General features: G+C 43.3%; 1 protein-coding gene across 2 annotated transcripts; it reads left to right on the plus strand.

Moving 5' to 3' along the window:
• Positions 1–2,539: 2,539 nt before the first annotated feature.
• Positions 2,540–22,673, plus strand: CASC3 (CASC3 exon junction complex subunit). 2 transcript variants are annotated; one of them, XM_082441139.1, is made up of 14 exons: positions 2,565–2,839; positions 3,205–3,232; positions 3,581–3,618; positions 14,901–15,059; positions 15,149–15,300; positions 15,858–16,034; positions 16,202–16,887; positions 18,227–18,291; positions 18,590–18,704; positions 18,946–19,044; positions 19,298–19,512; positions 20,123–20,245; positions 20,426–20,489; positions 20,962–22,673. In XM_082441139.1, exons 1-13 carry the CDS (start codon positions 2,609–2,611, stop codon positions 20,447–20,449), a joined length of 2,112 nt encoding a protein of 703 aa, XP_082297265.1. In that variant the 5' UTR covers positions 2,565–2,608; the 3' UTR covers positions 20,450–20,489; positions 20,962–22,673. The 2 variants fall into 2 exon arrangements, with proteins under 2 accessions (XP_082297266.1, XP_082297265.1); XM_082441140.1 differs by lacking the exon at positions 18,946–19,044 and having other exon boundaries at positions 2,540–2,839.
• The last annotated feature ends 207 nt before the right edge of the window (positions 22,674–22,880 follow it).

Below are 22,880 nucleotides of genomic sequence, written 5' to 3' on the forward strand. Positions count from 1 at the left end.
CCTTTGACAACATTCCAGACAAATGAAGTCCAGCTTCTCCTTTTTTTTTTTTTTTTTTTTAATTTTATTTATTTATTTATTTATTTATTTATGGCTGTGTTGGGTCTTCGTTTCTGTGTGAGGGCTTTCTCTAGTTGCGGCAAGTGGGGGCCACTCTTCATCGTGGTGCGCGGGCCTCTCACTATCGTGGCCTCTCCCGTTGCGGAGCACAGGCTCCAGACGCGCAGGCTCAGTAGTTGTGGCTCACGGGTCTAGTTGCTTCGCGGCATGTGGGATCTTCCCAGAACAGGGCTCGAACCCGTGTCCCCTGCATTGGCAGGCAGATTCTCAACCACTGCGCCACTAGGGAAGCCCCAGCTTCTCCTTTAACACTTTGTTTTCTCCTATACATTTTTTTCTAAATGTTAGAAAATTCTTCCTCGTTGACAAAATCTAACTTCTTGTAACTCGAGCCCACTGGTTCTTACTTTGCCTTCCAGGGTTATGAAAAAATATCAATTCCTCCTTTCCTCATAGTCCCTCAAATAGTTAAAGTTTGCTGTGGCAGTCCCAATCTTCATGGTTAACATTCAGAGATTTTACAATTGTTCCTCAAAAGAAAGGATCTTGAATGTTTCAGTTCTCTGGATGAGTGAACAATTTGCTCATGTCCATTTAAAAATTGAATCCAGGGCTTCCCTGGTGGCGCAGCGGTTGAGAATCTGCATGCCAATGCAGGGGACACGGGTTCGAGCCCTGGTCTGGGAAGATCCCACATGCCGCGGAGCAAGTGGGCCCGTGAGCCACAACCACTGAGCCTGCGCGTCTGCAGCTTGTGCTCCGCAACAAAGAGAGGCCGCGACAGTGAGAGGCCCGCGCACCGTGATGAGGAGTGGCCCCCGCTTGCCGCAACTAGAGAAAGCCCTTGCACAGAAACGAAGACCCAACACAGCCAAAAATATATATATAAATTAAAAAAAAAAAAAAATTGAATCCAGGGGCTTCCCTGGTGGTGCAGTGGTTAAGAATCTGCCTGCCAACGCAGGGGACACGGGTTCGAGCCCTGGTCCGGGAAGATCCCACATGCCACGGAGCAACTAAGCCCGTGCACCACAAATACTGAGCCTGCGCCCTAGAGCCGGCGAGCCACAACTACTGAGCCCGCGCACCTAGAGCCCGTGCTCCACAACAAGAGAAGCCACCGCAATGAGAAGCCCGCAAACCGCAATGAAGAGTAGACCCCGCTCGCCGCAACTAGAGAAAGCCCATGCACAGCAACAAAGACCCAACGCAGCCAAAAATAAATAAATAAATTTATAAAAAAAAAAAATTGAATCCAGATCAAACAACTGAAAGGCAAAGTGGCAGACTATTACTTTCCTTATTTAGACACTAAACTTGGCAGCTTTACTATATCAATTTACTTTGAGATAGGATCCTCTTGGTCTTTTTTTTTTTCTTTCTGTTAACTTATTAAATCACACATCCTCCATTTTGAACTCGGGCAGTTGGTTTCTGGAGCTGTATTTACAAGTTGTCACATTTGACCACTTGTTTAACCAGTTGAGATCTGTTTGGATCCTGATTATATCTCTGAAGGCATTCAGAATACCTTCTAGTTTCATATTGTCTATAAATTTGATAAACATCAGTATCAAACATAGCATTTGTAAAAGCATTACACAGGACAGAATCCTGTGCTATGATAGTGACCTTTCTCTGGTGTGTATTATTAAAATGTGTACTCCCGTAGGTGCACTAATAGCTTACGCTTCTTATATGTTTTTATTATGGTACAAAACAAACATACCGATTTTTTTCATTGCTGAAAAATGTGTTGCCAAAATCTCAGCATTCCCTCATTTACCCGTCTGGCATGCCCTTAACAAGAAGGAAATCATGTCAGGTTATTGAACCAAATGCCCGTTCCTATGATTATCTTTTTTTAAATCGGTTCTAAATCTTGGTAAGATTACCATCATACCAGCCTGCACTTTGGGAGAGGTGATGGCTGGGGTGGGAAGACACGTGAAGGGGGAAGAGGAAATGAGAATACAGGGAAAACACTGTAGTGCTGCAACACTAAATCCTCGGGCTTCACTACGAACAACTGGTTCCTCCTCCGCCCTTTAGCTTAAAATGGGCTGGTGTTAACAAATCTGATGCAGCACAACGGCTTCAGAGGTTTCCCTTGATTCGTGATTTTACCAAGCAAACGAATTCAGTCAAACGATCTGCTTCAAACATAGGTAGAAACGAAAAAGAAAATCATGAAACAACTCCAATGCCGCAGTGAAGCTGTGACAGGTCAAAGATATCCACTCGGAAAGCCCAAGATGGCCGAGCGTGGAGCCGAAGGAGGCTGCCCGAATGCAACTCCCCTCGCCCGGTGCCCTACCGGGGGAAGTCAGGGGCCGCGCCACGCCCCCTACGTCACCGCTTTACGCAATCCCGCTCGCCCGCAAACTTGCCGCAGCGCGCCAGCCCCGCCCCCAGCGCCTCCCGCTGAAGAGCAGGGCAACCAGCGCCGCAAGTGAAGCATGCTGGGACCAGGTCTCGAGCCTCCCGGCAGCCCCTGCGACGGGCGGGGTACGTCAGGAGGCGGCCGGCGGCGGCCGTTCTCCGTAAGATGGCGGATCGGCGGCGGCAGCGCGCTTCGCAGGACACCGAGGACGAAGAATCTGGTGCTTCCGGCTCAGACAGCGGCGGTTCCCCGGCGCGGGGCGGCGGGAGCTGCAGCGGTAGCGCTGGAGGCGGCGGCAGTGGCTCTGTGCTTTCGCAGCGCGGAGGCCGAGCCGGGGCCCTTCATCTGCGGCGGGTGGAGAGCGGGGGCGCCAAGAGCGCTGAGGAGTCGGAGTGTGTGAGTGCGCGCGGGCGGGGCGGGCCGGGGGGCGGGCGGGGTGTAGGTGAAGATGGGAGGCTGGGAGTTAATGGTAGCTGCTGAGGCGTAACGTGTTCGAGGAGAGAGCTATCCCAGTGCGGTTTGCCTCCGGAGCCCCAAGCGAGGAGGAGCGGTTTGTGGGGGGAGGGCAGAGCTGCTGCGGATGGGAAGTGGATGTTTATTCAGAAATTGGGACTGGAGGTGAATAGACGGGACCTCCTTCGGATGCTACTTGTTAAAGATGTACCTTTCCTCGTCTCCCTTTCCAACCATTTTGTGTTCAGTTTTCAGCTCTCACCCTCTGGAAGTCACAGAACTAACCCATGTCTTTTCCTTTCCTTCAGGAGAGTGAAGATGGCATCGAGGGCGATGGTGAGTAGCATCCTGACAGAGTTATTTGCCCATAAACTCAGGTCAGCCGTTTCCAGCAATTGACATCCTCTCAGACTGTTAAGGATTTGGGGGAGGGTGCCACAAAGTGGCTCTTTGTAGCATAGAGCTTAAAAGCATACGTTTTAGCAGTATGATCCTGGGAAAGTCGAAGTCACTCTTTGAACCTGTTTTCAATCTGTATATGGGGACTGTAATTTTATCTTCCTCATAGGTTGAAGTCAGAATTAAATGAGAGCTTTAGCTTGATCCGCAACAGGCAGTCAGGAGATGTAATTATAATAATTTGTGTTGAATTTTTTTTCTTTACATGTTTCCGTTTTCTTTCAGCTGTTCTCTCGGATTATGAAAGTGCAGAAGACTCAGAAGTGAGTGTGATAGTTTCTTTTTCCTATGGTGTAGGTTGGAAAATGTATTTTAAAAACTGTACACACCTGTGGTTCAAAAGTACCATCACCTACTTGTTACTCCTCTTGTGCATTCTTCATTTGTGCTTCTGAAAAACTATTATAAAGGGTCTTGTTCAGTTATAGGGAGGGAAGCTTGGTGTAAGCCTCTTCAGGCCACATGTGTTACACTGTTAATAGCTGGCTTTTCACCCTGTCTAAAGGAAATAAGGTTCTAAATAAGAGAATGAGAACATTCTGAAGCCCTTTACAGGTTGTTTGACACTCCATTTCATGATGCCTAGGTAGTGAAGCCAGCCAGTTGGATATTTTTTCTGAGTATATCTGAAGACCTTAAAAGGGTAGGATTCTGAGTGGTTTGTGTCAGAAACATTTCTCAGTTTATGGATAAGGTTTTCTGTCTTTAGCAGAAAGTTTCCCTAAGCCAAACGTTTGTGAACTTACTTGTTTTGATTGAATAAACTACTAGAGACGCTATCAGAATGGCTCTTTGTTCCCTGGAGTTGTTGAACAGAGCCCTGAGATATAAGGAGGAATTGGATTGTGGATCAAAGGTTCATTCTATAAATTTTATAGAACTGTTGCTACATATTAGACTTTCCATTAAGCCCTGGAGATGCAACAGTGAACAGTGTAACAAAGTTCCTATCTTTAGGAATCTTACAACTTAGTAAGGAAGTCAGACAAACATTGAGGCAATCATAGGACTTGGTGACAACTGCTCGGGGATAGGGTTAAGTAGGGTGTTAATGGCCCGGTACTGAGTCCATCTTAGGCAGTCAGAGGAGAATGAATTGGAGTTAGCCAGGCAAACCATGTTCTAGGCAGAGGGAACAACCGCTACAAAAGCCCAGAGACAGGAGAGAAGATTAAATATTTGGAAACTTGAAAGTAGTTTGGTGTGGCTGGAACATTGTTGGGACAGGATGGATACAAGAAATAAGGGCATATTAGTGAGTAGGGGCCAGATCATGCAGGGATTACTTGTTCCTTCTCTTTATTAAGTGCCTGCTCAGTGCCAGGAGCTGTACTAGGCACTGGAATAAAAGACAGGCATGGTTCTGCCCTCATGGAATTTAGCAGTACATTCCAGGTCAGAGGGGGAAAATATAGACAGTTAACTAAGTAATTACAATAATGTTTGGTAAATGCCATGGTATTGGAAACATAAGGTGCTTTGGGAGCACATAGCAGGGGCAACTAACTGGGTTTAGGGTGTTTGGAAATGTTTACAGGAGCGAATGTTCAAATAGAGACCTGAAGGGTGAATAGGAGTTAGCCAGGTAGAATTTTCTAAGCAGAGGGAACAGTGTGGAAAGAAGGTCTAGAAGGGATGGACTGCATGGTGAGTTGGAGGATATGAAGAGTTTAGTACGACTGGTGGTAAGGATGAATCTCAGTCCAAATTTTAAAGTACTTTATAAGCCAGGCTGAAAACTATTTGGATTTTATTCTAAGGAAGTAAAAAAGTGTACCAGGGTTTTAAACAAGAGTGTGATACAGGTTATGAATTAGACTTAAATTTTAAAGCAGTGTTTGTCAGATCCAGGGAACACCTACGTGGAAAAATCCTACTGAAACAATCTTGCAGAGGGAGGGAAGATTCAGACATTTGTATGTTAACAAGATCCCAGGTTGAGTCACAGTAATATTTTAGAATTATTATTTTTATAACCATTATTTTGTGTGCAGTGGGGAGAGTTGATCTGAAGGGAGCAAGATTAGAGACAGAAAAGCTAGTTAAGAAAGCTACTGTGGAAGTCTAGGAAAGTAGTAAGTGTGGCATGGAGTGGAGTGGTGGCAGTGAAAATAGAAGTGGACAGCACTGACAGTTATTTAGGCTATGGAATTGACAGAATGTGGTGATTGATGAGATGATTTATTTTCTTTGAAGTCAATGGTAAAGTTATCTGCAAAGAGTAAAAAGGAGATAAGAGGTTTTGGAGTGAGGAATGTTTGCTGTAGTCACTAGAGAACAGAAACATCAGAAAGACTGCCAGGCAGTATGGAGTGTTCAGTGAGGTTTGGTGATTGTGACTTTATAGGAGTGTACCATTCTGTGTATAAATGAGTTTGGATGTTACTCTAACAGCAAAGAAAGAAAGGCTGTTGGAGGCTTAAGTGTGGAGGATGAATTGTGGATGAGGCAAGACTGGAGACAGAGCTGTTAAAAGGTTATTAGGATAGTCCAAGGAGCGTGATGGTGCCCTAAAGAAAAGACATGGCAGTGGCACTGGCAAGACATAGATTTGAGAGATATTTCGGTGATACTAATAGAACTTCTTGATTGATTGAATGTGGAGCCTGAATTAAGGAGGAGTCAAAGGGATGCCCAGGTTGATGAATGGTGTTATTCACTAAGAAACGGACCACAGGGGGAGGAGATTTTAGGAAGGACAGTGTTTGGGTTAAGTTTTGGATGTTTTGAGATTGAGGAACATGTGGGACTTTGATGTGGCAATACCTAGTATATATTGTCTGAAATTTAAGAGAGAGGTGTAGTTCTGTTCTGTCAGATAGGGTAGTCACCAGCCAAATGTGGCTATTTAAATTAATTAAACTTAAAGTTTCAGCTCCTCAGTTGCAGTAACTACATTTTAAGTACTCAGTAGCCACATGTGCATAGATAAAAACATTTCCATCATCCCAGAAAGATCTGTTGGACAGCACTTGTCTAGATTAGAGAAGTAGACTTGACATCTTGCCTTTCATTGTAATCTGTTACTTGCTTGAATTTCTTGTTGATTACTAACTGTATATACCTAGATGCAACACTTTAGTCTTGCCTATTTCTTAAATTTTGATCTATCTCTTAGTCTACAGTTTAGTTTTTCATCCCTTTGTTTTCTTTACAGTGTATCCATTGAAAAGATTTTGATGGTCACTCATTCATAGTACAATTTAGCATGCTCTCTCTGTCCTTTGTATTTCTTGCAAATTGTCTTTCCATGATATCCTTGGAAAAATACCAGTGTGACCCAAAGCTTTTATCTTGCACGGAACTGACTAATGAACACCTGATTTTCTTTCCCTTATAAGTCACTTGCTATTTTTGTCTAGGTATTCCCAGTATATTTTCTTTAGGGTCCAGTAAATTTATTAGAACTTGTCCTGGAGTTGGTCATTCTGGATCAGTGTTCATAGGTATGAGATGTGCTCTACAGTATGTCATGGAACTTCTATCCCAATATTCTTTTCCTGTCTTCAGTGTTTGACCCTTTCTCTGTAATCCTTTATATCTGTTTCTTCATTTTCTGTTGATTTTTAAATATTTTCTTCCTTTTCACTTTTAATTTCTCATAAGGCATTATTGTTGTGTTTATCCACGCTTGTTTGTGTTCCTTCTAGTTTTAGACTTTGTATTTGAAATGAATTTTTTTTTTTAATTTCTGATATCTTCCTTTGAATGAATGAGTTCTTTCATTTCATTTTTGGATTTTTCTAATTCTGACTGATGTTCTTTCATGCCTTATATAATATTAATGTCTTTTTTGCTCATTTTGAAATAGAAGTTACAATTTTGATATGATATGCATGTCTTTCTGGCATGCTTTCATTGTAGGAATGCTATTCTACTTATTTTTTTTTCTCATAGCAAGTTTATGTGGGATTTGATCTCTGTATTTTTCCTTTGTTGATTTTAAAAATTAGTTTTCCTGATCTTTTCGAAGGAAGTGCGGCTCAGAGTAACTTTTTCTAACTTCATAGAGCTCCCTCTTCAGTTGTTTTTCTGTAGTGTTAAAAAAAATATATGGTGGCTTGCCTTCTGAGATTTCCTGCTTTTGTTCCCTTCTCTAATGTGTTTTGGACCTTCTCTTTCCTTCATTCCTTTTATCCCTCTTCTGCTGAATTTGATTCTCTTCTCAACAGTTTTATCTTCAGTGTGTTACTCTCCTAGAGGGGGCCCTGGCAGCCAGATTGGTTTTAAGATTTCAAAAGGGTTACACTGCTCTAACCCTTTCAGACCTTCTTACTGCAGGACCCTTAAACTCACATTCTATTGGAGACAGTAAAACCCTTTCTGGTTTCAACTGTTATTCTCAGTTTTGCTTTCTTTTGACTACCTATTGACTAGTTCAGGGTTCTCCTGTTTTCAGGTCCATTTAGTGCTCTCTGCTTTTTCCAGCACTGATACCAATCTGATGCAGGTCTTGTGGCTGTTGATGCTTTGCTCTTATGTGCTTATATTTTGGGTCCTGGGGGATAGCTTGCAACCTAGTTTTGTTGTAAATGTTATCCAGAGGGTTTTGATCTTGCTCCCGTTTCATGTGGAGATTTGAAGAGATCAAAAACTATGCTGCTGCCATTTCCCCAGAATCCTCCAAGAAAATTTTTTAAAGAAATTAGCCTATGAAGGGGAGGCTAGAGAGCTGGTAGCTGGAAAGAAGGCTCTAACGTCAAGAGAGGGTTTGGTGTTATTTTTTAAGTTGGAGAATAAAGTATGGCTAAAGGTTGAAGAAATCAGTAGAAAGGGAGAGAACAGGGAGGGGATAGGTAATGCGTGTATTGGTGTCCTTGACTGAGTACATGAGAAGAAATAGGAAACAGACAAGAAAAACGTCTTCCATTGTAATTATAGAGAAGTGGGAAGGAAAGGTATATGGGGAGGAAGCTGGTGTGCTCTTCGTTTTGTTTTCCTTGTGAAATAGAAGGAAAAACGTAAAGAATGGTTGTTGGTGGAAGGGCAGTGTAGGAATTGTGAGACTAAAGGAAGTTTGAGTAGTTGAGGTTGGAGGTGGCACTGATGGGTGAAGTTGTATGATTTTTTTTTTTTTTAAACTCCCTTTAGTGATGATCAGAAGTCTGGTTGTAAGCTTAGAAAAAGCAGACAGTTAGTTGATCCAGTCTTGGGCACATGGGAGTAGGGGACTTGAGGGAATTACTAGTAGTGATTGAAATGAAGGGGTCACAGAGGTGAGAGCAAAGTGAATGTGGGAAAGGACTGATCTGTAGGGAAAAGGTAGAAATGTCAAGGGAGTGGATGTCTTAAGAAATTGGAGACTAGAGAGTAAAGGAGTAACTGAGAAAGAACAGGAATAACAGGGTTTTTTGTTTTTGTTTTTTTTTTTAACAGCTTTATTGAGATATAATTTATGTGCCATTCAACTTACTCCTTTAAAGTGTACAGTTCTATAGTTTTTAGTATATACAGGTATGTGTGACCATTACCACAGTCAGTTTGAGAACATTTTCATCACTTCAAAAGGAAATTCTGGGGACTTCCCTGGTGGTGCAGTGGTTAAGAATCCGTCTACCAATGCAGGGGACATGGGTTCGATCCCTGGTCCGGGAAGATCCCACGTGCCACGGAGCAGCTAAGCCCGTGTGCCACAACTGCTGAGCCTGCGCGCCTCAACTACTGAAGCCCATGCACCTAGAGCCTGTGCTGACCAAGAGAAGCCACCACAATGAGAAGCCCATGCACCGCAATGAAGAGTAGCCCCTGCTCGCTGCAAACAGAGAAAGCCCGCGTGAAGCAACAGAGACCCAACACAGCCAAAAAATAAATAAACAAAATTTAAAAAAAAAAAAAAAAAGGTCCACATCAAAAAAATCTTAAAAAAAAAAAAAAAGAAATTCTGTACCCTTTAGCTGTCACTTGCCCCCCACAGTTCCTCCATCCTCATTCGCTCCAGCCCTAAGCAACCACAAATCTACTTTCTGTGTCTAGAGATTTCCCTATTCTGGCCTTCTGTATGAATGGAATCATATATTATATGGCAACATAATATAATATGACTGGCTTCTTTCACTTAGCATAATGTTTCCAAGGTTTTCATCCAAATTGTAGCATGTATCAGTACTTCATTCCTTTTTTTTTTTTTTTTTTTGGCTGCTAGTTGCGTCATGCGGGGTCTCTGTTGAGGCATGTGGGATTTTTGTTTGCGGTGTGCGGGCTTCTCTCTAGTTGTGGTGTGCGGATTTTCTCTCTAGTTGTGGCATGTGGGCTCCGTAGTTGTGGCACACAGGCGCTCTTGTTGAGGTGCATGAGCTCAGTAGTTGTGGCGTGCTGGCTTAGTTGCCCTGTGGTATGTGGGATCTTAGTTCCCTGACCAGGGATCAAACCCATGTCCCCTGCATTGGAAGTCAGATTCTTTACCACTGGACCACCAGGGAAGTCCCCTGTACTTCATTCCTTTTTATGACTGAATAATACTACATTGTATGGATATACCACATTTTGTTTATCCATTCATCCATTGATGGACCCTTGAGTTTCTGTTTTTTTATTATGAATAATGCTGCTGTAAACATTAGTGTACAAGTTTTTGTGTGGTTGTATGTTTTCATTTCTCTTGGTTATGTACCTAGGAATGGAGTTGCTGAGTCATGTGGTAACTGTTTAATTGTTTGAGGAATTGTCAAACTGTTTTCCAAAGCAGCTGCACCATTTTACATTCTCAGCAGCAATGTATGGGAATTCCAGTTTCTCCACATTCTCAACAGCACTTATTATTGTCTTGATTTTTTGATTCCAGCCATCCTAGTAGGTATGAAATGGTATCTCATTTTGATTTGTATTTCCCTGATGAGTAATGATGTTGAGCATTATTTCTTGTGTTTATTGGCTGTTCGTGTATCTTCCTAGAAGAAGTGGCTATTCAGATACCTTGTCCTTTTTTTAATTGGGTTTTTTTTTTTATCATTGAGTTGTAAGAGTTCTTTATATATTCTAGGTATAAGTTTCTTATCAGATATATGATTTACAAATACTTTTTCCCATTCTGTGTGTTGTCTTTCCACTTTCTTGATGGTGTAAGGTTTCAGTGTTGATGAAGTCCAATATATCTGTTTTTTCTCTTGTTGCTGTGTGTTTGGTGTCATATCAAAGAAGCTTTTGCTGAATCCATGCCAAATGCAAAGTCATGTTTTCTTCTAAGAATTTTATAGTTTTGGCTCTTATATTTTAGGTCTTTCATCCATTTTGAGTTAATTTTTTATAAGGGGTGAGGTGAGGGTGAGGAGTCTAACTTCATTCTTTTCCATGTGGCTTTTTTTTTTTTTAATGAATTTATTTATTTATATATATATTTTTGGCTGCGTTGGGTGTTTGTTGTTGCCCGCGGGCTTTCTCTAGTTGCGGCGAGCGGGGGCTACTCTTCATTGCGGTGCAGTGCTTCTCATTGTGGTGGCTTCTCTTGTTGCAGAGCACGGGCTCTAGGCGCACGGGCTTCAGTAGTTGTGGCTCGTGGGCTCAGTGGTTGTGGCTCGCGGGCTCTAGAGTGCAGGCTCAGTAGTTGTGGCGCACGGGCTTAGTTGCTCCAGGGCATGTGGGATCTTCCCAGACCAGGGCTCGAACCCGTGCCCCCTGCATTGGCAGGCAGATGCTTAACCACTGCGCCACCAAGGAAGTCCCCCATGTGACAGTTTTGATCAAAGTCTGGGCTGTTTAAATTTAAGATTTTTAAAAGATCAGGTTTACTTAAAAAAAAAAAAATGTATATAGCAGTTCCAGGTAAGACTGGTCTGAAGTGTGTACATGGAAGTGGATGACTAAAATGGAGGTGAAAACTGTGAGCTCCTTGCCATAGTCTTCAAATTAACGACAAGGTGGACCCAGGCAGAGGCATAGAGGTACAGGTTTCCCCCTTGGTCTGATAGAGCGTCCCTGTGAAACCTTTCGTAAGCTGAAATGGCTTAAAGCAAAGAAGCAATTACCTTAGGACACATCTTGCCAAGGGATGCAGAAAATAAATAGACATAAAGCGCGGATGCTCACAGACACAGTTCAAAGCTGTGGCAGCTTGATGCTGAGAGGCCGAGTGTAGTTCCCAGGGCAGGAGCTTGGTGGTGCCACTCTTTCTGCTTGGGGTGTGGAGCTGCCAATATGACAGCTCACTGCAAAACAAAACACTGAGTACAGTTTTCACTTTTGCCTTTTTTCTTAAAACAAAAATTCTCTTGAAGCTTCTTTCAGTTTGTGAAAACAAGTGCTACTGTAGGTCTTTCATAAAAGTGAAGTGATGTAATCTGAACTTTCGAGAAGCAGGGTATAGCTAGGTGATAGGAGCCTCAGAGAAGCAGCAGTTTAAAATGAGGTGGAGTTGGGAGTAGCAGATACAAACTGGTATATATAGAATGGATTAACAAGATCTTACTGTATAGCACAGGGAACTATATTCAGTATCCTGTGATAAACCATAATGGAAAAGAATAGGAAAAAGAATGTTTATATATGTATAACTGAGTCACTTCTCTGTACAGCAGTAATTAGCACATTATAATTCAACTATTCTTCAATAAGTAATAAAAACAATAAAAATTAAAAATTTTTTTAAATGAGGCAGAAGAGTTAGATCTGGAAGAGACATTGAGAATGAGGAAGATACCAGCTCGACCTCTTCCTCTGAAATATGTGGGGAATGGAAAAATGAGCTAAAACGTTTGCATGAGAATTCTGCCAGGGAAGCAGTTGCTTCAGTGGAGAGCTAGGCTTTAGGGTTTGGAAGCGTGTTCACTGAATGGGAGAGTCAGCACTAGGGGAAAGGGTTTTGATGTCAGCCCATAGCTGAAGAAGCTTGACTCTAGGGTAGCACCTTGGCTTCCATTATACCAGACTTTGATGCTAATTTGGAGTCTCCTCAGCACTGTGCTATTTGTATCTTTCTGTCCTGCCCTGGAAACAAAATTAGTTTCTCATTTGGAATAAAAGAGTTGCCTCATTTGACATTCCACCACAGACTAAGAGGGGATAGAGCATAAAACAAAGTTCTCTCATTAATCATGCTGATACTATTTTAAGGTGTTTGAATTCAGTCATTGTTGGGGTGGGGGGGAGTAGTGAATTAAGGTCACATACACACCAAGCAAGACTTTTTTTTTTAAAGATGAAATCTTTATTATTATTTTTATTATTATTATTATTATTTTTTTTGAATATTGATTTATTTGCTGCGCCAGGTCTTAGTTGTGGCATGTGGCATCTAGTTCCCTGACCAGGACTCGAACCTGGGCCCCCTGCATTGGGAATGTGGAGTCTTAGCCACTGGACCACCAGGGAGGTCCCCCAAGCAAGATTCTTGCAATTTCTGCTACAGAACCTGAAGGGAACATAGGACCAAGGAAAGAACTGAATGATTACCACCCACCTATTCCCAACTCAAGAGGAGAGAAAACTACTTGTGATTGAGGGGAAATGGGAAGAATCAAGGGTACTTGGTTGTTAAAAAGCTGCAGGTAAAGGCGTGGTTCTCATAGTGTGGGTGTGGTCAAGCAGTCTCCCTGAACTCTGTGGTTTCATAGCAGTGTCACCTTTCTGGGACTCCTAACCCAAAACACTTAGAGGCTGAAATACCCTGATGCTGAGCAGGGAATAAAGGGGAAAGGGAATTAATTGACTTGTCTGGGCCAGTCAGGCAATCGCAGCCCTATCTGAAAAAAGGTCAGAGACTTAGAGCTTGAGAGCTTCTTGTTTCGTCAGGAATCTCAGTGAGGATCTTTGATCAGATTCCTGAGGCCATCCTGGACCTGGAGTCAGGAGAGGGTCTGGTACAGACTGAGTGTCAGACCCAGTAGGAGAATAAGAGACCAGTGTACACGAATCTACCAGGGGGGCAGAGGTATATTGGTACCCTTACATGTTAACCCAGCAGTGGGGACTAAACCACCTTCCCTTGAATCCATTTCTTTGTGTCCTCATAGGTCTCTAAACCTACCTCCCCTGCCTATAGCCCTGCCTCCTTAGGTCCAAATCTTGGAAGGACAAGGATATGAGAGTAACTTTAGTCTAAAGCCAGCCCCTTTAGCAGGAGCCTTAGCTGCTCCCTTTCCCTACCTAGAACTAGCTACACCTCTATTGCCTAACCCTTTCTAGTGGCCCCTATTTAAAGGATGGCCTAAGGGACCCTTCTTTGTATGGACAGACCTAACACTTTCTATGTCACAAGCAGGATTATCCGGTTGTTTTTTGTTTGTTTGTTTGTTTTAATTGAAGTATAATTGATTGGATTATCCAATCTTGCTGTGCTAAGAGAGGGAAGAAAGTGGAGAGGAGAGAGAGCATTTGGGCTTTAATTTTTTTCATTTCTCAGGTGCAGTGATTGTACAAGTTCTTCTAAAGTTTTCCAAGTCAAAATTTTATAATTTTATCATTCTGGACAGAGTTGTTGGCTAAGGGGCTCTCATGCTACAGAAAATTTAGTATTTATATCATAGACATAAAAAATGTAAGCCACTGTTTCCCAACTTGAGAGTAATAGTGCCTTGGGAAATCATGGAGTTATTATAAAGGGCTGCAAATTCACTAGCTGTGTTCTCATTATCTGTACACCAAATCAACATCTCCCACCTTTATGTACTACTATTATTGAATATATATATGAATTAATAAAATATTAATGTATTTAAAAGTATTATTGAATGTATAGCAGTTGTTTGTCATTACATGTTTTCTCAATTTGTGGATACTATACTAAACTATTGTCTCATGGGGACCCATGAAAATTTTAGATCCTAAAAAGGGGTTCACATAATCTAAAAGGTTGGGAATCTCTGTTCTAAGCCATTTTGAGATGAGAGAATTAACAACTTGAGTTAGAGTGTAGTTATTAGGCACTGCATGTTTAAGAGACAGTTCATTGAGAGGGAGAGAAATTATCAACAAAGATAAAGCTCCTTCTGTGTGCTAGACACTTAGAGCCTCCCATCCGTATCCCCTGGGCTTCTTCCCCAGAGGCTGCCACTGTTTTTGGTTTTTGTTTTTTTTTTTCTCCCAGTTTTATTAAGGTATAATTGACATATAGCACTGTGTAAGTTTAAGGTGTACAGCATAATGATTTGACATACATCATGAAATGATTATCACAATAAGCTTAGTGAATGAAAGAGGCTGCTGCTGTTAACAGTTCCTTGCATTTCTTCCTGGAAAACTTACAGGAATCTATATAAACATATATATATATTTTGGCCACGCTGCACCGCTTGTGGGATCTCAGTTCCCTGACCAGGGATTGAACCCAGGCCCTTGGCAGTGAAAGCATGAGCATGGAGTCCTAACCACTGGACCGCCGGGGAATTCCCTGTATATATATTTTTTTAATGTGCTTTTAATTTGTTTAACAATGTTTCTGTTCTCTAGAAATTTTAGTAAGAATATTGATGTGTTTGCTTTTAATTCTTACATTACAGTAAAATTTGTTAGAAAATGTTTTCCTAAAGAATGGAAAATTTTTTAAAAAAATAGAAAATTTTAAAATACACCATTCAGATCTTATCTCCACAGCTGACAGGGAAACTTTTTTCAGGGTGATGAAGGGGAGTACAGTGAAGAGGAAAACTCCAAAGTGGAGCTGAAATCAGAAGCCAATGATGCTGCTAATTCTTCAGCAAAAGACGAGAAGGGAGAAGAAAAGCCTGACACCAAAGGCACTGTGACTGGAGAGAGGCAAAGTGGGGATGGACAGGTTAGTACCCACCAAAGGCCTCCATTTGGGTTCTGGAATAGGAGCTCTTAACCTTGGAGTGAGTAAGGAGTCCTTTATCTGTCCGATAGGAGAGCACAGAGCCTGTGGAGAACAAAGTTGGTAAAAAAGGCCCTAAGCATTTGGATGATGATGAAGATCGGAAGAACCCAGCATACATACCCCGGAAAGGGCTCTTTTTTGAGCATGATCTTCGAGGGCAGACTCAGGAGGAGGAAGTCAGGTAACAGCCACTTGCTACTGCTCTGTAGGATGTTAGTATGTATGTAGTGCTTACAACTGAAATATATGCCAGGCACTTTGCTAAGTGTTTTACTTGTATTATCTCATTTACTATTCACAACATTTTAAGGTAAGTACTGTGATTATCCCTCTTGTACAAATGAGGAAAGTAAGGCTTAGAATATTTAGTAACTCTTGGTGGAAGAGCTGGGATCCAGACCCACACTTCCACTGCCTTCTTTAATCTGAGGCTCAGAACCTCTGGGATTTGAAATACTTGCATAGGTGGCCTTATAGGAGAGAGATGTTTCCAGAGTGCTGAGTAGTTTGAAGTGAAGTCTCTCCTCATTTCTATTCCTGTTACATTTGAGCCCAGCAGGCCCTGAGGTGCTGTGATTCACTCTTGCCTTTGGAAGGCCTGTTTTGTATAGCCTGTCGGGGAAGATGGAGAGAATACCTGAGTTCCTACTGTTTCCCTGCCCAACCCTGTTTATTTCATGAACATCTTTACTTGGCAGAATCTGCCAACCTAAGACACTTTTCCCTGGTTTCAACCAGACCCAAGGGACGTCAGCGAAAGCTGTGGAAGGATGAGGGTCGCTGGGAGCATGACAAGTTTCGGGAAGATGAACAGGCTCCAAAGTCCCGACAGGAGCTCATTGCTCTTTATGGCTATGACATCCGCTCAGCTCACAATCCTGATGACATCAAACCCCGAAGAATCCGGAAACCCAGGTGAGGAAATTTTGGAGCCTACACTATTGATATTTACAGGAGAAAAACTCTGCTTTTTAAAATGCTATTCTGGCCCGTAATTGGGTGAGGAATATGGGAAGTCTCCCTGACCCTCAGTTTATGTCTCTAGTGGTCCCTTTTGTTATTTCTCTGTTCCGTTTGTTCAGGTTTGGGAGTCCTCCACAAAGAGATCCAAACTGGATTGGTGAGCGGCCAAATAAGTCCCATCGCCACCAGGGTCCTGGGGGCACCTTACCACCAAGGACATTTATCAACAGGAATGCTGCAGGTACTGGCCGCATGTCTGCTGCCAGGAATTACTCTCGATCTGGAGGCTTCAAGGAAGGTTGTGCTGGTTTTAGGCCTGTGGAAGCTGGTGGGCAGCATGCTGGCCGGTCTGGTGAGACTGTTAAACATGAGACTAGTTACCGGTCACGGCGCCTGGAGCAGACTCCAGTAAGGGATCCATCTCCAGAAGCAGATGCTCAAGTGCTTGGCAGTCCTGAGAAGGAGGAGGCGGCCTCAGAGATACCAAATCCTGCTCCTGACACTGCACCACCAGCTCCTGACAGGCCTATTGAGAAGAAATCCTATTCCCGGGCAAGAAGAACCAGGGTCAAAGCTGGAGATGCAGTCAAGGCTGCAGAGGAGGTGCCCCCTCCACCTGAAGGGCTGACCCCAGCACCTCCAGTCCCAGAAACTACGCCTCCTCCGCCTGCTAAGACTGGGAACTGGGAGGCTCCAGTGGATTCTACTACAGGTGGACTTGAACAAGATGTGGCACAACTAAATATAACAGAACAGAATTGGAGCCCAGGGCAGCCTTCATTCCTGCAATCACGTGAGCTTCGGGGTAGGTACCTTAGGGATAGTGACTCGCTTTTTCCCCTTTATATCATTGGACTTAGGGGCATGGGACTTATGTCTCTCAGGGATGTGGTGTCTGACAGTATCTTCATTAACTGCAAGGAACAGATGGATTCATAGGTATATTCATCCAAAAACCTCAGAGCAGTTTTATTTATTGCACAAGACTACCCCACTACTTTGCTTACTATTAACTGATCAGTCATCAATACTGAGCTCCTGAGTACAGAATCCGTTACCAGTCGCTGTAGAAAAAGTGGAAGAAGGCAGTGTTCTTATTATTTGAGCTAATGGTTAAATGTTTCAAGGCAGAAACTGCATTTGAATTTGGATGAGTATCTCCTAATCTTCTTGAAAGGAAAGCCTCTCTAATTTCCTCAGTCTTCTAGAGCCAGGCTGCCCAGTAGAACTTTCTGTACTGATGGTGCTTTTGAATACTTGTAATATGGCCAGAGTGACTGAGAAACTGAAGTTTTAATTTTAATTAATTGAAATTTAAATAACTACATGTGGCTAGTGGATATCCTGTTGGACAGCATAGTGCTAGTGACTAGGACCTGTCTACCACCCCTCTCCCCGATCCTTTTTTTCTTCCTCCAGTCAGATAGATCAGAGGATCTTTTCCTTAGTTTCTGAAATCTAATTCGAGCTCAAAGATTGGAAATCCTCATTTGGACTGGCAATTTCTGCATTCTTATGTGGTGTGCGTAATTTTTGAACACCGAAAACCAGGGTAGCCTAAACTGGACCTGGAGTTGATCTTTGGTTAGAGGAGTACACTCTCCTACCAATGCCTTATTACCATTGGAAGACAGTCTCTAGAACATTCCCTTTTGTCCTGAGTCATCTTCAGCCAGAGGGGAATCTCTTCCCATACTTCTAGCCCAGACTTCTGTGGCCAGGAATAATCAGGTAGATTTAGAACATCCTCCCCTCTCTAGTTGTTGCTCAGAGACTTCAGGGCTGAGATTTTTCAATATGTTTGATAATGTAATATGCTAATTATAACCTCCCAGGGATTCTGTGCAGGGAAATACTTGATTGGAAGATTTTGAACTTGGCATTTTCTGAATTGCATTACTGAATTTTTTTTTTTTCATGTTCAAAGGTTTTATTGCTATATTAAGGTGGCAGGCAGTGGGGGCAAATTTCCAAATGCTGGAGTTGACAGGAAGCAGAGATAGTTTAAAAGGAATTTTGTTAGTTTAAAGGAAGAAAGCCATTCCCCATGTTGGGATTCTTCAGCCTGTCACTTTCTTGATGGTATCTTGAGTCCCATTCACATCTGTCTGCTCTGCAGCAGTGACTTTTTTGGTGTATTACAGGTATGCCCAACCACATACACATGGGAGCAGGACCTCCACCTCAGTTTAACCGGATGGAAGAAATGGTACAGAAGGGGGAAAGGGGCACATGTTGGGGGTTGCATGTCACAGCTTGTTCACTGTTTAAACTAAGTCAGTTTTCGCATGTTTCCCTTTTAATTTGGGTCTCCCGAAATGTAGGGTACAGGGTTTGGGTTTAGATCTTGATGCTTTTCATTGGTTTTTCAATTCTTTTTGCAAATACTTTTTTTAACACTGCCATGTACCAGGTAAGTGTTTTGCAGTACCTAAAGGAGGGTGGGACATGATACGAGAGTCAGCCTTTTGGAAGTCTTCTTGCTCAGACCTCTTTCTTTATTTCAGGGTGTCCAGGGTGGGCGAGCCAAACGCTATTCATCTCAACGGCAAAGACCTGTGCCGGAGCCCCCTGCCCCTCCTGTGCACATCAGTATCATGGAGGGACATTACTATGATCCATGTGAGTTTATTTTTATTGTTGGAGTATCTTTCTTGGCAGGGTGAAGTGAACTAAGAGACCAGCCTCCTGCCTCCTGAATTTCCCTTCTGACCTCTCCTTGTGGTTAACAAACATTCTCTGGTTGCTGTTTTCTTCACATGGAAATGAGAACATCTTTTCAAAGGGCGTGGGGGACAAGGAGACTTGTCCATGTGATGTGAAGAGTGAGGGTTTATGAGAGTCCCAATGTGATATCTTACAGTGCAGTTCCAGGGACCAATCTATACCCATGGTGACAGCCCTGCCCCACTGCCTCCTCAGGGCATGATTGTGCAGCCAGAAATGCACCTTCCCCACCCAGGTAAGCTTTGTGCCTCTGCTTGTATGCTTCCAGTACGTGAGGATATGTGTTGGGGGCTTCACAAACCCCATCCTCCTGAGCTCTGTGCTGCTTGCTAATGAAGCTGGCCACTTTGGCTGCTTGGGCAACAAACTTCTCTTGGGTCCATCCTGAGGACTTCCACCCTGAGCAGTTTGTGGTGAGCAGTCCAGCCAGGCCATCCCATGGAAATGGTGTTACCTTTTATTTCAGTTTTTGTTTTCTTTTTGTCCAGGTTTACATCCCCACCAGACACCGGCGCCTCTGCCCAATCCAGGCCTCTATCCCCCACCAGTGTCCATGTCTCCAGGACAGCCACCGCCTCAGCAGTTGCTTGCTCCTACCTACTTTTCTGCTCCAGGCGTCATGAACTTTGGTAATCCCAGTTACCCTTATGCGCCAGGGGCACTGCCTCCCCCCCCACCGCCTCATCTATATCCTAACACGCAGGTGAGATGGCTAATGAGATTTTCCTAAGTACACATCCTTTAAATCAGACAGGAATATAGTATGAGGAGAATGCGCAAAGAATTGGAGACAACATTTCAATGCCACTGATTTGCATGTGGTGTCAGGACGCCTCTTGGTGGTCAGGAGCTAGAAATGCAGCTTATGTGATGCCCATCATCTGTTTATTCTCTTCCATTTCTTTAATGATGTTTTTCATTCAAGTGTTTTAGTATGTCTTAGGTTGGCATGTCTGCTATTTATTCAACTGCATAATGAAGCTGTATTCTACTTACCAGCCCTACCCCTCCCTGTACTGTTTAACTCCCAGAAGGTTGACACCATGTGGTATCTGGAGTGTCACCACTGAGCTCAGTCTCTTCCATTTGTCAGCTGATGGTAGGAATTAGAGAAAGCTGGGTAGTACTTTGAAGAAGTAAGAACCATATTAGGACATATTAAGGCAGAAATGAATAATTATTTTAAAGGGGGGCAGCTTAGAGATTTATAAATTCCCCGATACTCTTATTTTTTTGCCTGAATAATGTTTCCTGTTTATCATAGTTTGGATGAATTAATTCCTTTTTCTTCTCCTTGTTTATTGGGGTCCCAGGCCCCATCGCAGGTATATGGAGGGGTGACCTACTATAACCCCGCCCAGCAGCAGGTGCAGCCAAAGCCCTCCCCACCCCGGAGGACTCCCCAGCCAGTCACCATCAAGCCCCCACCACCTGAGGTATGAGAGCTCCTAGGGAAGGAGCTCTAAACAAGGGATGTTTAGGGCACATCCGACCTCAGTGGGCTTTCCTTTTCTTCAGATTTCCCTCCTTTTCTGGGTGTGTTTCTATGGAAAATGGTCTTTTTTTTTTTTTTTAAATAATAATGACCTGATAACAAATTCCAACTTTTATTTCAGGTTGTAAGCAGGGGTTCCAGTTAATATGAATTTCTGAATATTTTAAATCTAACATCGTATAAAAGTAAGTGTACAACTTCATATGACTCAGAACATTCTTAAAACTAATGCTTATGCTTACTTGCTTAACAGTCACCTAATTAATGCTCTAAGTTGTAATCATGGGATATCTCAGGGGGAGGCTTAGAGGAGTCCCAAAATTTGCCAGTTTCTTTGTTTTATGAATGCACTGAGCAGGGTTGAGTAGAAACCACTGTTAATTTGGTAGCATTTTATTTGGGAAGCTGGAAGGAAAAAATGCAGGAGGGCATTCCTTATTAAGGAAAGGGGAAATCTAAATTTGAGGTGTTACAGCAGAGCCAGTTCTAAAGGTCGTGGAGGAGAAAGACCATGGGGGTTTTGTTGTTTTGTTTTGTTTTAGGGATATTACTTTAATATACATTATTTAGAAATGTGGTTTTCTGAAAATAGCTTGTAAATGCCCAAAAGGTCCACTAACACTTTGGTGGTTCTTCCCTTTTTCTCACCCCTGTCAGGACAGCAGAGGTGAGAACCCAGGATAGAAAACAACCGGCTGTCTACTACCAGGAGGGCTTCGAAGATACAGGGTGGCTCCTACCAGCAAGCAGCTGAATGGGGGGACCCCTGCCTTCCTCAGAGGATAGGCTCTGTTGGAGAAAGGGAGAAACAAGTGGACTTCCTCCCGTTTTCAGTCTTTCTTTGAGTTGGCTGTGCTCAGAGGAGCAGAGATCCAGACAGCCCAGGCTTCTGAGTCTACATCTAGGAGCCCACATCTTTTGCTCTTCTTCACTTTCTCCTGGGAAATTCAAGCATCTGCTGCTCCCAGGGAAGCTCCATCCTGTTTTGTTTTCTAAGATGTTCGTTTTTAAAGCCTGGCTTGCTATTCTTAAATTAATATTCCTTTAAACCCCGCCCCCCCCCCCCCGCCCCTTTTCTCTCTCTCTGCCTTTAAATGAAACAAGTTCATTCTCTGGTTTGCTAGCTTCTCTGGGTTCCCTTTTGGCTCTTCCCTGCATCCCAGATAATTGAGACCTTACCAGCCAGTCTTCCCCCACCAAGTCTACAAAGAGCTGGCCTTTCATTTTTGGTTGGCCTTTGTTATTGTATACTTGGACTCTCTTAACTCTTCTAACCCTATGGAAACATAGCTGTCTGCACAGAGTGTCCCGTTGTGAAGATCTCAAAGTGTGTGGTAGGAGTCCTTCTTCTTGACTTCAGTTTTTAGAATTCTGGGCCTCCATCAGTCTCTGTACTCTGGTAGACTTCAGTTCTCTACTAAGAGCAAAGTCTCAACAGTGGGGAGAGATGGCAAACTAGATGCTTTAGTGAGAAAGGGAGGGTGGAGTGAGACTCTTTGCACCTTAGGGGTATGTCTTCACACAGTCCTCAAGGCTCAGTCTTTGAGGTAAGTGGAATTAGAGGGCTCTGCTTTTCTTTACATCCTTTCTACCACACCCCTTCCAGTTGCTATGGACCAATGCATCTCTCTAGAGGCAGATATTACCCAGCCAGCGGTCTTCCCTGTCCTTTGCAATTGCTCTTCTCCATGTCTTTCCTGCTACAAGTGTTTTAGATGTTACTACCTTGTTTTTCCTAAGTTTTACTCCTGTCCTTGCAGACAGGATACCACACCTGGGCCTAAAGCCTAAGGAAACCAGTCACTTTTCAGGGCAAGGGCTCCTCCCTCCTTTCCTTCTTATCTATGGCGCTGAACCACTCCCCTGCTGCCTCTTTGGAAGAGATTCCTGTTACTGCAGCACTTGTGACTGCCAGGGGTAACTTGGCCATTGTCCCTGTCCTTCTACAGAACCTGAGGGAGAAGGTAGCAGCTGTGTCTCTCCCCAAGTAATGTCACCAATTCTGTTCCTTCTCTTCAACAGCTGGCTTAACCACTCTGAGTCACAGGGGTGGGAGGGGAAAGAGGCACTCAAGCTGTAACCCCCAAGGAGGAAACAACTAAGAGATTCTTCCAGGGGTGGCTGATGGTTGTGCCTTTTGTAGGCTGTTCCCTTTGCCTTAAACCTGAAGATGTCTCCTCAAGCCAGTGGGCCACATGCCCAGATTCCCAGACCTTAAGACACTGTGACAGTTGTCTCTGTTGGTCCACTGTGTTTTGTTGCAAGAGTTTCTCCATGTGTATTGTTCTTGTTTGTTACTGTTTTAAAGGGTGCACATATGTGATTGGCATTGTGACTTGGAGAAAATAAAATTTAGACATGTAAACTTGGCTCATTTGCCAGTGTTTTGCATGAGTCTTGATTTGGGAGGGAGGGAGGGAAGGGGACCCCCTGATTCCCTAGAGTCACAGTCCCAGCTTGAGCCAACTCAGAATTGTGAAATGGAAGCCCAGAGAGGTGAGGACCCCCTATGAGGCCACAAATGACTGTACTCCCCATTAATTTTCTTAACCCCATTGCCACATAGACACCAGGAT

This window comes from Balaenoptera physalus (assembly GCF_965194825.1).
Source record: "Balaenoptera physalus genome assembly, chromosome: 20".
Classification (NCBI taxonomy): domain Eukaryota; kingdom Metazoa; phylum Chordata; class Mammalia; order Artiodactyla; family Balaenopteridae; genus Balaenoptera; species Balaenoptera physalus.

Coding starts and splice junctions, on each gene's coding strand:
- CASC3 (XM_082441139.1), top strand. CDS start 2,609: ATGGCGGATCGGCGGCGGCAGCGCGCTTCGCAGGACACCGAGGACGAA. Junction 15,060..15,148: donor GGCAAAGTGGGGATGGACAG/GTTAGTACCCAC, acceptor TCTGTCCGATAG/GAGAGCACAGAGCCTGTGGA. Junction 18,705..18,945: donor GGGACATTACTATGATCCAT/GTGAGTTTATTT, acceptor GATATCTTACAG/TGCAGTTCCAGGGACCAATC.